Raw genomic sequence first — 12,508 nt, 5'->3', positions numbered from 1 at the left:
GGGGACCCAGTTTTTGCGGTGAGATCCCACATCTGGTTCCGATTGCGGCCTGCGCTCCAGCTGCGGTCGGCTCTGTTTAGAATAGACCCAGAATCTGAAACCGTCGCCGCGCTGCGGTCTCAACTCCCAAACCAGCGGAGACCTTTTGGCTGAGGCCATCGGGCTGAGGATGGAAACTTCGTCTTATATTTATACACCACGTTCCTCCGAGGCCCAGTGTGTGGAGATGTTTTTGAAAGATGGCAGCCGGCCACGCAGGGGCTGTTCTGGGAGCAGCGAATCTCATTGCTCCACGCTGCACTGATAGGTGGAAGGACGCTATACAGATTACAGGCCTCACTGTTTTTTCTTTTCTGCAAATTCCTCACATATTTGTCCCTGTTGACACTTTGAGCCTCCCTGCATGTTTCAGAAATGATCTTATCGAGGTGAACTCCTCTTCATGTGTTCGCCTGTTTCACCAACACTGCTGCAGTTAAAAAAAAGAATTGCCTTTAAAAATGAGTCTTGGGTTTGATGTTTTGTTTTTCTTCCTCTCACTTTACTCTTTGTGCTTTGGTCTGCTGGCTCATGAAAATGTAAAGCTTTTATTTTTCATGGTTTAATTACACAAAGAACTTTTAACAGTGTATATAAGAGAATACAGGAAAAACTGCATTAACCTGCACGTACAGCTCAGAAGTTTAATGATATTAAAAAAACAATAACTGGGTTAAGTTAAATTTTCTCTGATAAAATATTTAGCTGAAGGATAAACACTTGAAACAGCTAAGTTATGAGTATGCAGGTTGAATTGGTGATTTAAAAGAGAAAAAATTAGAAACAGTCGAACATAAATATTTAACTAATAGTAGCATATAGTTGGCTTTTGAATGTTAAACGTGCTGGATAAAAAGTTTAATTTATCTAATTTAACAAATGACTAGCTTAAAGTAAGCTAGTCAGGAGCTGAAGACAAGTGGCTTAGTGTATATCTTTTTATTTTCAAATAGCTGTACAGCGCTTTGTTTGAAAGCACTTTATAAATAAAGTTATTATAATTGTTATTATTAAAAAGTTAAAAAGTTAAAAATATTGATGTATACATGAACAGATGAATCATTAAAGTCACAGATGATTGAAATGTTAAGCTAAAAGTAATAAAGTCGTTTAGGTTGTTGGCTAAGTGTAATTAATGGTTAAATGAGCGGTGTTGAGGGTCCACATGGTTTCTGCAGTGACTCAGTCTTTATGCATCATGTTTGGTGGTGCTGATGGAGGTGTGTTGGAGCTCCTCTGATGGTGCGTCAGTGTGTGGAGGCTGTAACGTCAATTCAGTCTTTGTTTTAATCGATTGCAGCTTCATGTGTGAGTTTTTCTGTGCTTGTGTCCCGTGGAGTGGGTCTTTACAGCACTCTGTCCTGGTATTTGTCGAAGTGAGATGTCAAATTTTGTGTGAGAGCAGAAGAAGAAGAAGAGGAGGAAATGTGGCACCCATATGCTGCTGTTGTTTGTTTGCTCCGGCTGTTGCTTCTAATTAGTGGCTCTGCGATGTGCTGCCAGGACGCCTGAGCCCTTATGAGCATGCTCTGTATCCACAGTGAGTCTGCCCAACCCCCCATCTGTGCAGCACTGGCTAGAGGAAATGTTCTGTGATGGGACCTGGTCTGTTCTCTGCTCATCCCTTTGTTTTACAGGAACTTGGCGACTGCATGGACTTTCAGTTTATAGTTTGATGCTGGTTTAAACATACTGGAAATGCGGCAACCTGCATTGGAAGCAGGTTTATAAACTCTTCCTGCTGGTGTCAGCACTTTTAATACAGCAAACATCAAACTCTTATTCAAACCATAACAATTAATTTTTTTAATTTTATCCCCATTTTTCTTCCTCCTTTTTATCTTCTCCTTATTTTGTTTATATCTTCATTTTATTCTTTACTCTTTCTTATCTTCTGATTTGGAGGTTGGCTTCCTCTTTTTATTCTCACTTCTTCCTCTTTGTCTTTATGTACTTATTCCATTTTTCCACTTATTGGCTTTGTTTTCATACTCTTCCTTTATATTTCCTCTTTATTATGCTTTTCCTCTTCCCCTGATGTCTTCCTTCTCCATTCTTTCAGACTATAATTTCTTACCTTGTGTTTTCAGGTGATGAACATGGATGGGACGGGGCGACGGGTGCTGGTGGAGGACAAGCTTCCTCACATCTTTGGCTTCACCCTGCTTGGAGACTACATCTATTGGACAGACTGGCAGCGGCGCAGCATCGAGCGCGTGCACAAACGCACCGCAGTGAGAGAATTCATCATCGACCAGCTACCCGACCTCATGGGCCTCAAGGCCACGAATGTACATGAAGCTTTTGGTGAGTCCAGCTGATGATGGTCTGGTCTGCAGCAAATAAACCTCCCCATTTTCTCCCCAGATGCTAACTTTCTGCTTCACATGCTCAGGTACGAACCCGTGTGCGGATGATAATGGCGGCTGCAGTCACCTCTGTCTGTACAAGCCTCAGGGCGTGCAATGTGGCTGTCCCATCGGCCTGGAGCTTATTGCCGACATGAAGACCTGCATCGTCCCCGAGGCCTTCCTGCTCTTCTCTCGTCACACAGACATCCGCCGGATCTCCCTGGAGACCAACAGCAACAATGTTGCCATCCCGCTCACTGGTGTCAAGGAGGCTTCAGCACTCGACTTTGACGTCACCGACAATCGCATCTACTGGACCGACATCACTCTGAAGGTGGGACTCATTTTCACATACTTGTTTTTAGTCGTTCTCAGTTTTTTTTTTGTTTTTTTTTTTTTCTTTCTTCCTCACGTCGTCTGAATCTTTTCTTCTGTTAGTTTTTTTTCCTTCTTTCTCTCTAACACTTCCTGGTGTGAGCAGAACCTTGGTTGTGAACTAGGGGTGGGTTTCAAAAATAAATTTTAGCGTGAATAAAGCACTATCGATTCATTAAATCCTGAATCATTTTCTAAATATAAATGTATTTGCCAGAAACGCGAGAATTTGAGGTTAAAGCTCACAAAACGATTTCAACAACCACCAAACAGCTAAAACGGCAAATGAGAGCAGGTAAACGAATTCCACACAAAGATGTAAACAAAAAGCTCGGACCCTGCGCATCAGAATGTGTGAGATGTCGGCTTTCTCACCTGACGGCATGTACATGGACACGCCATCGGTGCAAAAAAAGACAGCTCACTGATTCTGAAGCTGCAGGTTTTGTCATTCTCCAACCAAAATTCACTGAACCAGCAGCAAAAGAAGATCAAAACTACACTTCACATTTGATGAACATTGTCATAAATTCCCTCTTACTTTTGCTGTTTTGCTTCCATCATGATAAAAATCACACTTCCTGGGCAGTTCTCTCTAATTGTACTTCAAGAAGTGTTTCCCATCTCAAACCACTGTTTTCTGTATTATTTGCTTGCTTATTACGCACTAGTCTACCGTTGTTTACAGTGCTGTCGGTCACTTCTTTGTTTTGTTTTCCAAAAATGACCTCCAACAAAAAAGCCTCATTTCTGCTTTTTAATACCAAAGAAATTAAAACTAAAATTCTGCCAAACTGCAAAACGCTTGGCTGGTTCTCTTAATAAAAGCTCTGTAACTTTGCTCTGCTTCAGTAGCATCAGGTAATGTCCATATGTTGATTCTTACTTTTCTTCAGTTTTTGATCTACAGCAGAATATTTTTAAGGTTATCTGCTATAAAAGCCAGGCCAGGAAAATCTCCTTCATGATTTTCTGTGTTTTATCCTCATTTACTTTGACACAAAGGGCATCTGCTGTGATGCTCACACCTCTGATGAAGTCTCTCAAGTCTCAGTACTGATAAATGATATTTCTGACTGTCTGAGTCAAAATCTAATCAAATCAAATCAATTCTAGAAATCAGTGAGGGTACCCAGGCCTATTGTGAACTGCTGTTGTTTATCCAGTCTTTACTTTGACCTTTGACCTGTGCAGACCATCAGCCGGGCCTTCATGAACGGCAGCGCTCTGGAGCATGTGGTGGAGTTTGGTCTGGATTATCCGGAGGGGATGGCGGTGGACTGGCTGGGAAAGAACCTGTACTGGGCTGACACTGGCACGAACCGCATTGAGGTAGCCAAACTGGATGGGCAGCACCGGCAGGTTCTGGTCTGGAAGGATCTGGACAGTCCCCGAGCTCTGGCTCTGGATCCGGCCGAAGGGTGAGAACCGCATGAAGCGGTCTGCAGGTCATGATGGTGGGTGTGGTTTGTGCTGACCTGTCTCCTCTCTGCAGGTACATGTACTGGACAGAGTGGGGGGGGAAGCCAAAGATCGACCGAGCGGCCATGGACGGGACAGGACGGATCACGCTGGTGGCCGATGTGGGGCGAGCCAATGGACTCACCATCGACTACGCAGAGCGCCGCCTGTACTGGACCGACCTGGACACAACGTTGATCGAGTCCTCCAACATGCTGGGTAATCTCTCAACCTCATAACTGCCAACCTAACCATTCAGCTCATGTTAGAGTAGGAGAGCGCACTTCGTGTTGTGTGACATAAACGATAGAAAGCATCAAAGTTTTTACTTCTTCGTCCCCTTTAGGTCTCGACCGTGAGGTGATTGCCGACGACCTCCCTCACCCGTTCGGTCTCACCCAGTATCAAGACTACATCTATTGGACAGACTGGAGCCAGCGCAGCATTGAGCGTGCCAACAAGACCAGCGGGCAGAACCGCACTGTCATCCAAGGTCACCTGGATTACGTCATGGACATCCTGGTGTTTCACTCGTCCAGACAGGGCGGCTGGAACGCCTGTGCCTCCACCAACGGTCACTGCTCCCACCTCTGCCTTGCTGTCCCTGTCAGCAGCTTTGTCTGCGGCTGCCCCGCCCACTTCTCCCTCAACTATGACAACAAGACCTGCAGCGGTGAGAAGACGCTTGCACCCCTGCATGTATACAAACATCATGCAGAGTTATTTTGACACCTAGATTGAGAGAGAAATAAAATAACTGAAACGGCAAGCGTCATCTTTGACTTCTGTATGGTGGCCTTTATGGGACATCTCAGACTCAGCTGAAGTTTGAGCTTGATAGCTTGAGTTATCTTTGTTTACTGTTTCTGCCCCACAGAAGCTCTAAGAATTCTGTCTGACGTGTTTCTGTCTTTCAGCTCCCACATCCTTCCTGCTCTTCAGCCAGAAGACAGCGATCAACCGCATGGTGATTGATGAGCAGCAGAGCCCTGACATCATCCTGCCCATCCACAACCTGAGGAACGTCCGTGCCATCGACTACGACCCACTGGACAAGCAGCTGTACTGGATCGACTCCAAGCAAAATGTCATCCGCCGTGCTCAGGAGGACGGGAACCAGGTACTGCATCCATTAGAAAAACTGGAACCACTGCCGGTCCCTGGGGAGAAAATCCAGATTCTGGTGGTTTTAGTTAACAGTCAGATCAAAACTGCCAGAGGAACTGAAAGTGTTTTTGGACAGTTGGAGAGTCTGTTTCTATAAGAAACTTAAATTTGTCTCCTACATTCACATGAAAGAGATTCAAATATAGGTGTGTTGCTAATGTTGAGTAACCACTACCATAAGTTCGCTACAAATACTCCAATCACCGCACACACACATGAATCCGGTCTTTTAAGTGACGGGGTATGAACCCTGCTTCTGGGTCCAAACTGCTGTTTATTAAGGCTGTTTTGTTTTTAACATGTTTTAATGTTTTGTATGTTTTTCTATTTAATCTAAACAAGCCCCTAAAAAGAAAAAAGAAAAAAAAGTCAGTGATCACTGTGTACCACTACTCATTTTAAAGCACAGTTTTTAAAACCTTATGATATAGCTACAGCCCAGCCCGTGCAGCAGTATATAAATGACTAACCTCATATTGTGGATGGATTATCTCAGTAGTTCTCCTGACTGAAGTTTGGTCCGTTTACAGCATCCTGCCATGCGATTACATTTGTTCCTGACCACCGAGAACACTCACATTAACTTTTATCGAGTGGAAAAAGGGGAGCGTTCATCCTCCAGCTTCACTGTGTTTATGTTATGCTAACATAGCTGTGTCACTAGCCACCAGGTAGCACATCATTATATACCAGCTAGCTCAACTTTAGTAACGTCACTACTGTTTCGTTTTCTGGCTTCAATTATGTTGGAAGTGATAGCAGAGCTGTACATTTTGATTTTTTTCACAAAACTCTGTCAGAACATGCTATATCATGTTTAGGTGGAAACTAGCGAGCCAACTCCCTGCTAACTTCTAACTCTGTTAAATTTGATAAATTCTGTTTTCATGGATGCCTGGATTTTACACTTAATTGTTACCCCTGGTAGAGCAGCACACTGATCCTTTTATCAAAGAAGAAAGAATTTAATCAGTTTGTAACTCTCAGTGATGCTGCAGTGTTCGTTTGACTTCAGGACCTGAAGCGGAGTTTGGACGTCAGACTTAAGGACCGGATAACCGGTGCCATAAAAGAAAACGACGGGCTCACTGGATATAAAATAAAGTCCCGTCTGAGCCCCATGAGCATTTTTCACTGCAATAATTGTAGTAAATGTGCAGAAGTCAATTTGACCTTCATACTGTTTTAAGCGCTGTTTCAGACCCAGAAAAGTCAAGATTTATTTCCTTTTAATATTATCAGTTTAATTTTAACATTTACGATTCATAACCTGATGAGTTCACCACATTTAAACAGAAATGGAGACAGTTTACATCCACTACGAGAAACAAGCTAACGACTAAATCTGGCTTTTGTTAAGCATTATTTTTTTGTATAATCAGCTCTGAGCATCATGGGATATATTGTAGTTTCAGTAAACTGCAACAGTTTAATGTCTTGACATTTTTCATGAATCTTCAACTTTGAACGTAAACAGAGAGATGAGACAGAAACCTTAAACCTGCAGTTTTCTCAGGGGGAGTTCAAGTCATTCCTAAATAAACATCGCAAACGACCTTAGTGACAGCATCTATAGAGAGGAGAGGGCCATGTGTGAGCATGTGCAAACGATATGTCGCCACTTTGATGTCGTTCTTGATGGAGGGTGTTGGTGTGCTGCTGGTGTCATTTTGGACATTTTGTGCGTAAGTCTGTCCCGTATTCAGTAAGTGAAAATAAAATGAACAATAAAAGGTGAATCAAATGGACCATTTTGGCAAGGCTGGGATGGTCAATTTGGTAAAGTAAATCCGTTGGGCGTCTTTCTTTGCTTTAGACAATAATTCTGATGGCAAAAGAGCCAAACGGGACAGGCGAAAAAAAAAAAAAGACATAAAACAAATAAATATGTAAAAAAAAAAAATGGACATTTTGTGCGTGTGGGCAGTAAAAACAACCTTCATTTGTCTCTTACAGATTAAACATTTCAAACTGCCCGTTTCTGGTTTGTTTTTCCAGAGCATGACAGTGGTGTCGGGCTCTCTGGGTGGACACAGTCAGGGTCTGCAGCTGTACGATCTCAGCATCGACATCTACAGCCGCTTCATCTACTGGACCAGCGAGGTCACCAACGTCATCAACGTCACCCGCATCGATGGCAGTAGAGTCGGTGTGGTGCTGCGGGAGGAGCACGACAAGCCGCGGGCCATTGTCGTCAACCCGGAGAGAGGGTCAGTACCACTGAGGCCTCACACCAGTAATCGCCATCATTACATCATCATCATCATCATCAGGGCACTTTTTTCAGGCCAGTCAAAAATGACAAAACAAAAACAAATGTAAATGCACATCCCTGTCAGCATGGCCACATAGGCTCAAAAACACAACGTAATAAATATTATTAAATCCTTTACAAATAACAGTATATTCATATATGAATATAAGTGACGATAAATACATTTTTTTGTTCAAATGAGAGACTATGAGATGAGATAGCCTTTATTTGTCAGTTGCAGGTCTTTTGCCCACAACCGAGATGACAGACCATACAATACACAAACATCACATTGGGGAGACAGGTCAGGCTAGGTAGCGAGGAAAAAAACATCGAAATGTGCAACACAAAAGGATAATACAGGAATGAAATCTTTTAGATTTCTTCAGATTCTTGTGTTTTTTGTTGTGTATGAGTTGAATCTTTGTTTCTGGAAAGCATCAGGTTGCGGTGAGATGGACCTGTGCTGTAGGTTTAACACAGAAGTATAAATCAAACCCTGAACGTTTGTCTCTGGATCAAATATTTTGATGTTATCATCTTGCCTAGCAACCACCTAACAACAGACAAAAACACCCAGTATTTGTAGCATGGGCATGTAATGGTAATAAACTGGAACAAATACTGTGGGGTACTTCATCTTCCTTGTTTACACCATCCCAGGCTGAAAAAAATCGTTATGGAAACTGAAATCTGTTCAGGATTCAACATTAAACAGCTGAGAAACACTTGAATGATAAACATTAACATGATTCCTGGTTGTAAATCAGCTCTTTCATCCTCCTGTGTTTCTGTAGTTTATCTGATTTAGATCCAGAAAATGTCACCTGACCCACCTGCAGGTCGTCTGTATGGCGGTGTGTGTGTGTGTGTGCACTCTGCCTTTAATCACTCTCTAATTTGTCCTCCATGTTTGTTCTGTCGGGCTGCTGCAGTTCACTGGCTCTGACTCGCTCGCTCGCTCTGAGCCATAATTGTAGGTTAGTTTCAGGCCTTGTGGTCGAGAGATGAAGTCTGCAGATGTTCTGGTTAACTTCAGAGCGGCGAGAGGGAGAACGTGTACAAACCTCCAGTCTTTGTCCTCACAGCCCGTACATTATGTCCCCACAGGTACATGTACTTCACCAATCTAATGGAGCGCTCCGCAAAGATCGAGCGGGCGGCGCTGGACGGTACAGAGCGTGAGGTGCTCTTCTTCAGCGGCCTGATGAAGCCCGTTGCTTTGGCCATCGATAACGAGGTGGGGAAGCTGTTTTGGGTCGACTCAGACCTGCGGCGCATCGAGAGCAGTGACCTCTCGGGTGAGTTGGGGCCGTCGGGTCCACTTCAGTGTCACCTGTCCAAATATTTTACTGTTTACTGCAGATTGACCAGAGGCTCAGAGTTCGTCTTAAAAACTGAGTTTGGTGTTTTTCAGCTTTGACGATATTAAAGGAATTTATTTAAAACTGGAGTTCATCCTGCTGCACATTCAAATCAAATCTGTTCCTGTGGATTCTGAACCTAATGCTCAGCAGTACGAACCTAAACAGGAAATAAACAAACCTCCATGAATGTCAGAAATCAGCGGAGGTGGGGGTTGGTGTGGAGACCGGCATTCCTGTGATTCTCCGGCGCCGCGTGCCGGCCGGCAGGAATGTAAACTGTTCAGTTCCTCAAATGTTTCCTCCTAAAGGAAACTCGGCCCTGCAGATTTTAGCTGCAGGAGGCTGTGAATCCTTTTTCTCTTGTGAATTTTGTGCCTCTGGGACTCCGCCTTGATGAGCAGATTTTCAGGCTGTTGACCTCGGTGTATCGCTCTCCATCCTCCCACCTCCCCTCTGCCTCACCCCTCAGTTTCTCTCCCGTTTCTTTGCTCCTGAAGTTTTTGCCCTACAACCTTGTTCTTTTTTTTTTCTTTTTTTTTTTTTTTTCTTTCCCGGCACTTTTTTGAAATGATTTAGGAGCCAATCGCATCGTGATTGCGGACTCGAACATCCTGCAGCCCGTGGGCCTGACTGTTTTCGGGAACCACTTGTACTGGATCGACAAACAACAGCAGATGATCGAACGCATCGACAAGACGACGAGGGAGGGACGGACCAAGATCCAGGCCCGCATCGCCTACTTAAGTGACATCCACGCAGTCCACGAGCTCGACATGAGGGAGTACAGTGAGTCCGCTTTACATGCACGATTTAACAGATCAAGCTCAAACTGAAACCGCGCTCACCTGAGCTCTGCGATTTCCAGGTAAACATCCTTGTACGTGGGAGAACGGCGGCTGCTCTCACATCTGCATCGTGAAAGGAGATGGGACGACGCGCTGCTCATGTCCTGTTCACCTGGTGCTGCTGCCCGACGAGCTTTCATGTGGAGGTGAAGCATAAAATCATCAGCATTAATAGAGATTGCTCAGAGATTTGAGCAACCCTCCTCTCAGTAAAATAAAATAGATAGATAAGGGCTATTTGAGGTAACGATATATATCGGATAGGAAAATGTCTATCATTTCAAATTAGCCTATTGTTTATTTTGTGGTGACACAAAATAAACTGTTTACGGCAATATTTTTTCATCATTTTGATGGTCACTGTAGAATTAATTTCTTAAAGTTCTCTCTTTCTCTTATATTTAATATAACCACACTACGGACGGACAAGCGACTGTTTTTGTGCGTTGTCGTTAGCAACAGCGACGATAAATGCACTGCGTGGCTCCGCTGTCCGCATGTTTATTTTCCACATAAACCTTTCACAATAAAGCTGTAGATCCTGTTGAGGTTTTTCAAAATAAACCGAATCACGTGAAAGAGTACGCAGAGTGTTTACAGACGAGAAGCACGTCATGTGCTAAAAAGTAAACATAAGAACAGGTTTTCCCCCGCAGCACGCCGTGTAATAAATACTCACAAAGAAAATTTCAGCTGTTTGAGCTTATGTAACACTCAACTCCAGGTGCACGACGCCCAGCTGAAAACACTTCACGCAAGTCGAGTTGCCCAAGAGTCACAGAATTTTAATAAATGTCTTATATCGGGATATGAAATTTTGGTCATATCGCACAGCCCTGATGTAGATATTGATAGATATGTGATATAGATATATATTCATATATTTGAATACAGTTTCAACGTTAATATAAGGTTTGACCAGTGTCTGCGTCGTCCTCAGAGCCGCCCACCTGTTCGCCGGAGCAGTTCTCCTGCACGTCGGGCGAGGTGGACTGCATCCCACAGGCCTGGCGCTGTGATGGTTATGCCGAGTGCGACGACGGCAGCGATGAGGAGGACTGTCCGGTCTGCTCCGACTCAGAGTTCCAGTGCGATAGCCGGCAGTGCATCGAACTGAGCCTTCGCTGCAATGGAGAGATCAACTGCCAGGACAAATCTGACGAGAACAAGTGTGAAGGTGAGCCGGGTAAGACAGAATCTTTGAGGCGGGATCGCCGCAAAGTAAAACTTTAATTCCTCAGCGATTTAATTTTCAAAGCTTGTGTGTGTGTACCTGTGAGAGTGTACAACATTTGTTTGATAATTTCTAAACGCTTCACTCCTGAAATAAAAGTCAAAGGAGCCACAGTGTTTAAATATCAGTGGCCCGACCACAAACGGCAGCTGTAACAAGTCTGTTGAGCGTCTTTTGACTAAATGTTTGTCTGCAGTTCGGTGTCCCGCCGATCAGTTCACCTGCTTCAACGGTCAGTGTATTGGGAAGCACAAGAAGTGCGACCACAACATGGACTGCATGGACAACTCAGACGAGACGGGCTGCTGTGAGTCTGCAAACACAAACATCCAAAACATCTGAGCAGTTTGATCCGGTTTATCTTTTTTAATCTGATCACTTGTGTTCTGACCTGCGGGAACATCTTAGCTGTGGTGCTTCTGTCAGACTTCAAATCACTGAAACAGAAAAACGTCTAACAGTTATGAATAAATACGTACGTGTACTACACCAAGAGTTGGGGTACACACATACCCACACAGGTTTACTGTACACTAAGAGTTAGTGTGTGTGTGTGTGACACCACAGCTGAATCAGTTCTTTGTTTCCATCTTATATTAGTAAAATAATAAGTAGAACTTATATTTCCATAGAAAATAAAAATAAAAAATCTTCTGTGATTTCAGATCCAACTGAGGAGCCACCGCCGCCTTCTCACAACACCATCGGCTCCATCGTGGCCGTGGTCATGGCATTGTTTGTGGTGGGCGCCATCTACTTTGTGTGTCAGAGGGTCCTCTGTCCTCAGATGAAGGACGACGGCGAAACGGTCACCAACGACTTTGTGGTTCACGGGCCGTCATCTGTGCCGCTGGGATACGTGCCGCATCCGAGCTCACTGTCCAGCTCGCTGCCAGGTGATGATGTCATCCTGGGTCACACATGGCAAATTTTCCCCGCTGCTCTTCTCAAACTGACCGAAAATCTGAAATTCATGTTTTATTTAATAAATAGCTGCTGATTTTTGTGTATAAACCCATCGACAGGTATGTCCAGGGGGAAGTCTGTGATTGGCTCCCTCAGTATCATGGGTGGGAGTAGCGGCCCGCCCTATGATCGCGCTCACGTCACCGGGGCTTCATCCAGCAGCTCATCCAGCACAAAGGGAACGTACTTCCCACCGGTGAGAGACAAACACACGCTTACTCTCCCCACTCCCTTCTATAAGACTCTACCTGCTGTCCTTAGCTGGATCCATTGATTGATTGGAAACGTGACTGTGCTGTAAATTAGCCTAAACTAGCAACCGCTGCCCCCCACTATTTGTCTGAGGAACAACTCTTTGTTTTAGGTTTTGTTAAAGAATGAAACAGTGAAGTTATTAACAGTTATTTGTTTATTTTTTTTTGTTTTCGGTTTGAGCTGAATGTAGATTT

The 12,508-nt window shown here is 44.1% G+C and overlaps 1 protein-coding gene across 1 annotated transcript in view; it reads left to right on the top strand.

Moving 5' to 3' along the window:
* lrp6 (low density lipoprotein receptor-related protein 6) overlaps positions 1-12,508 on the top strand; it is a 49,002-nt gene that overhangs the window by 33,907 nt on the left and 2,587 nt on the right. The window contains exons 8-21 of the mRNA XM_005754793.2: positions 2,130-2,346; positions 2,435-2,724; positions 3,960-4,186; positions 4,261-4,445; positions 4,573-4,899; positions 5,144-5,346; positions 7,392-7,603; positions 8,758-8,948; positions 9,591-9,800; positions 9,880-10,005; positions 10,800-11,036; positions 11,290-11,400; positions 11,759-11,989; positions 12,119-12,255. Coding sequence (XP_005754850.1) covers positions 2,130-2,346; positions 2,435-2,724; positions 3,960-4,186; positions 4,261-4,445; positions 4,573-4,899; positions 5,144-5,346; positions 7,392-7,603; positions 8,758-8,948; positions 9,591-9,800; positions 9,880-10,005; positions 10,800-11,036; positions 11,290-11,400; positions 11,759-11,989; positions 12,119-12,255 — 2,904 coding nt within the window. The remainder of the gene's footprint in view (positions 1-2,129; positions 2,347-2,434; positions 2,725-3,959; positions 4,187-4,260; positions 4,446-4,572; positions 4,900-5,143; positions 5,347-7,391; positions 7,604-8,757; positions 8,949-9,590; positions 9,801-9,879; positions 10,006-10,799; positions 11,037-11,289; positions 11,401-11,758; positions 11,990-12,118; positions 12,256-12,508) is intronic.

This window comes from Pundamilia nyererei, unplaced genomic scaffold (assembly GCF_000239375.1).
Source record: "Pundamilia nyererei isolate P.nyererei 1_Seehausen unplaced genomic scaffold, PunNye1.0 scaffold00661, whole genome shotgun sequence".
NCBI lineage: Eukaryota > Metazoa > Chordata > Actinopteri > Cichliformes > Cichlidae > Pundamilia > Pundamilia nyererei.
This window is presented reverse-complemented; position numbering and strand designations above follow the sequence as displayed.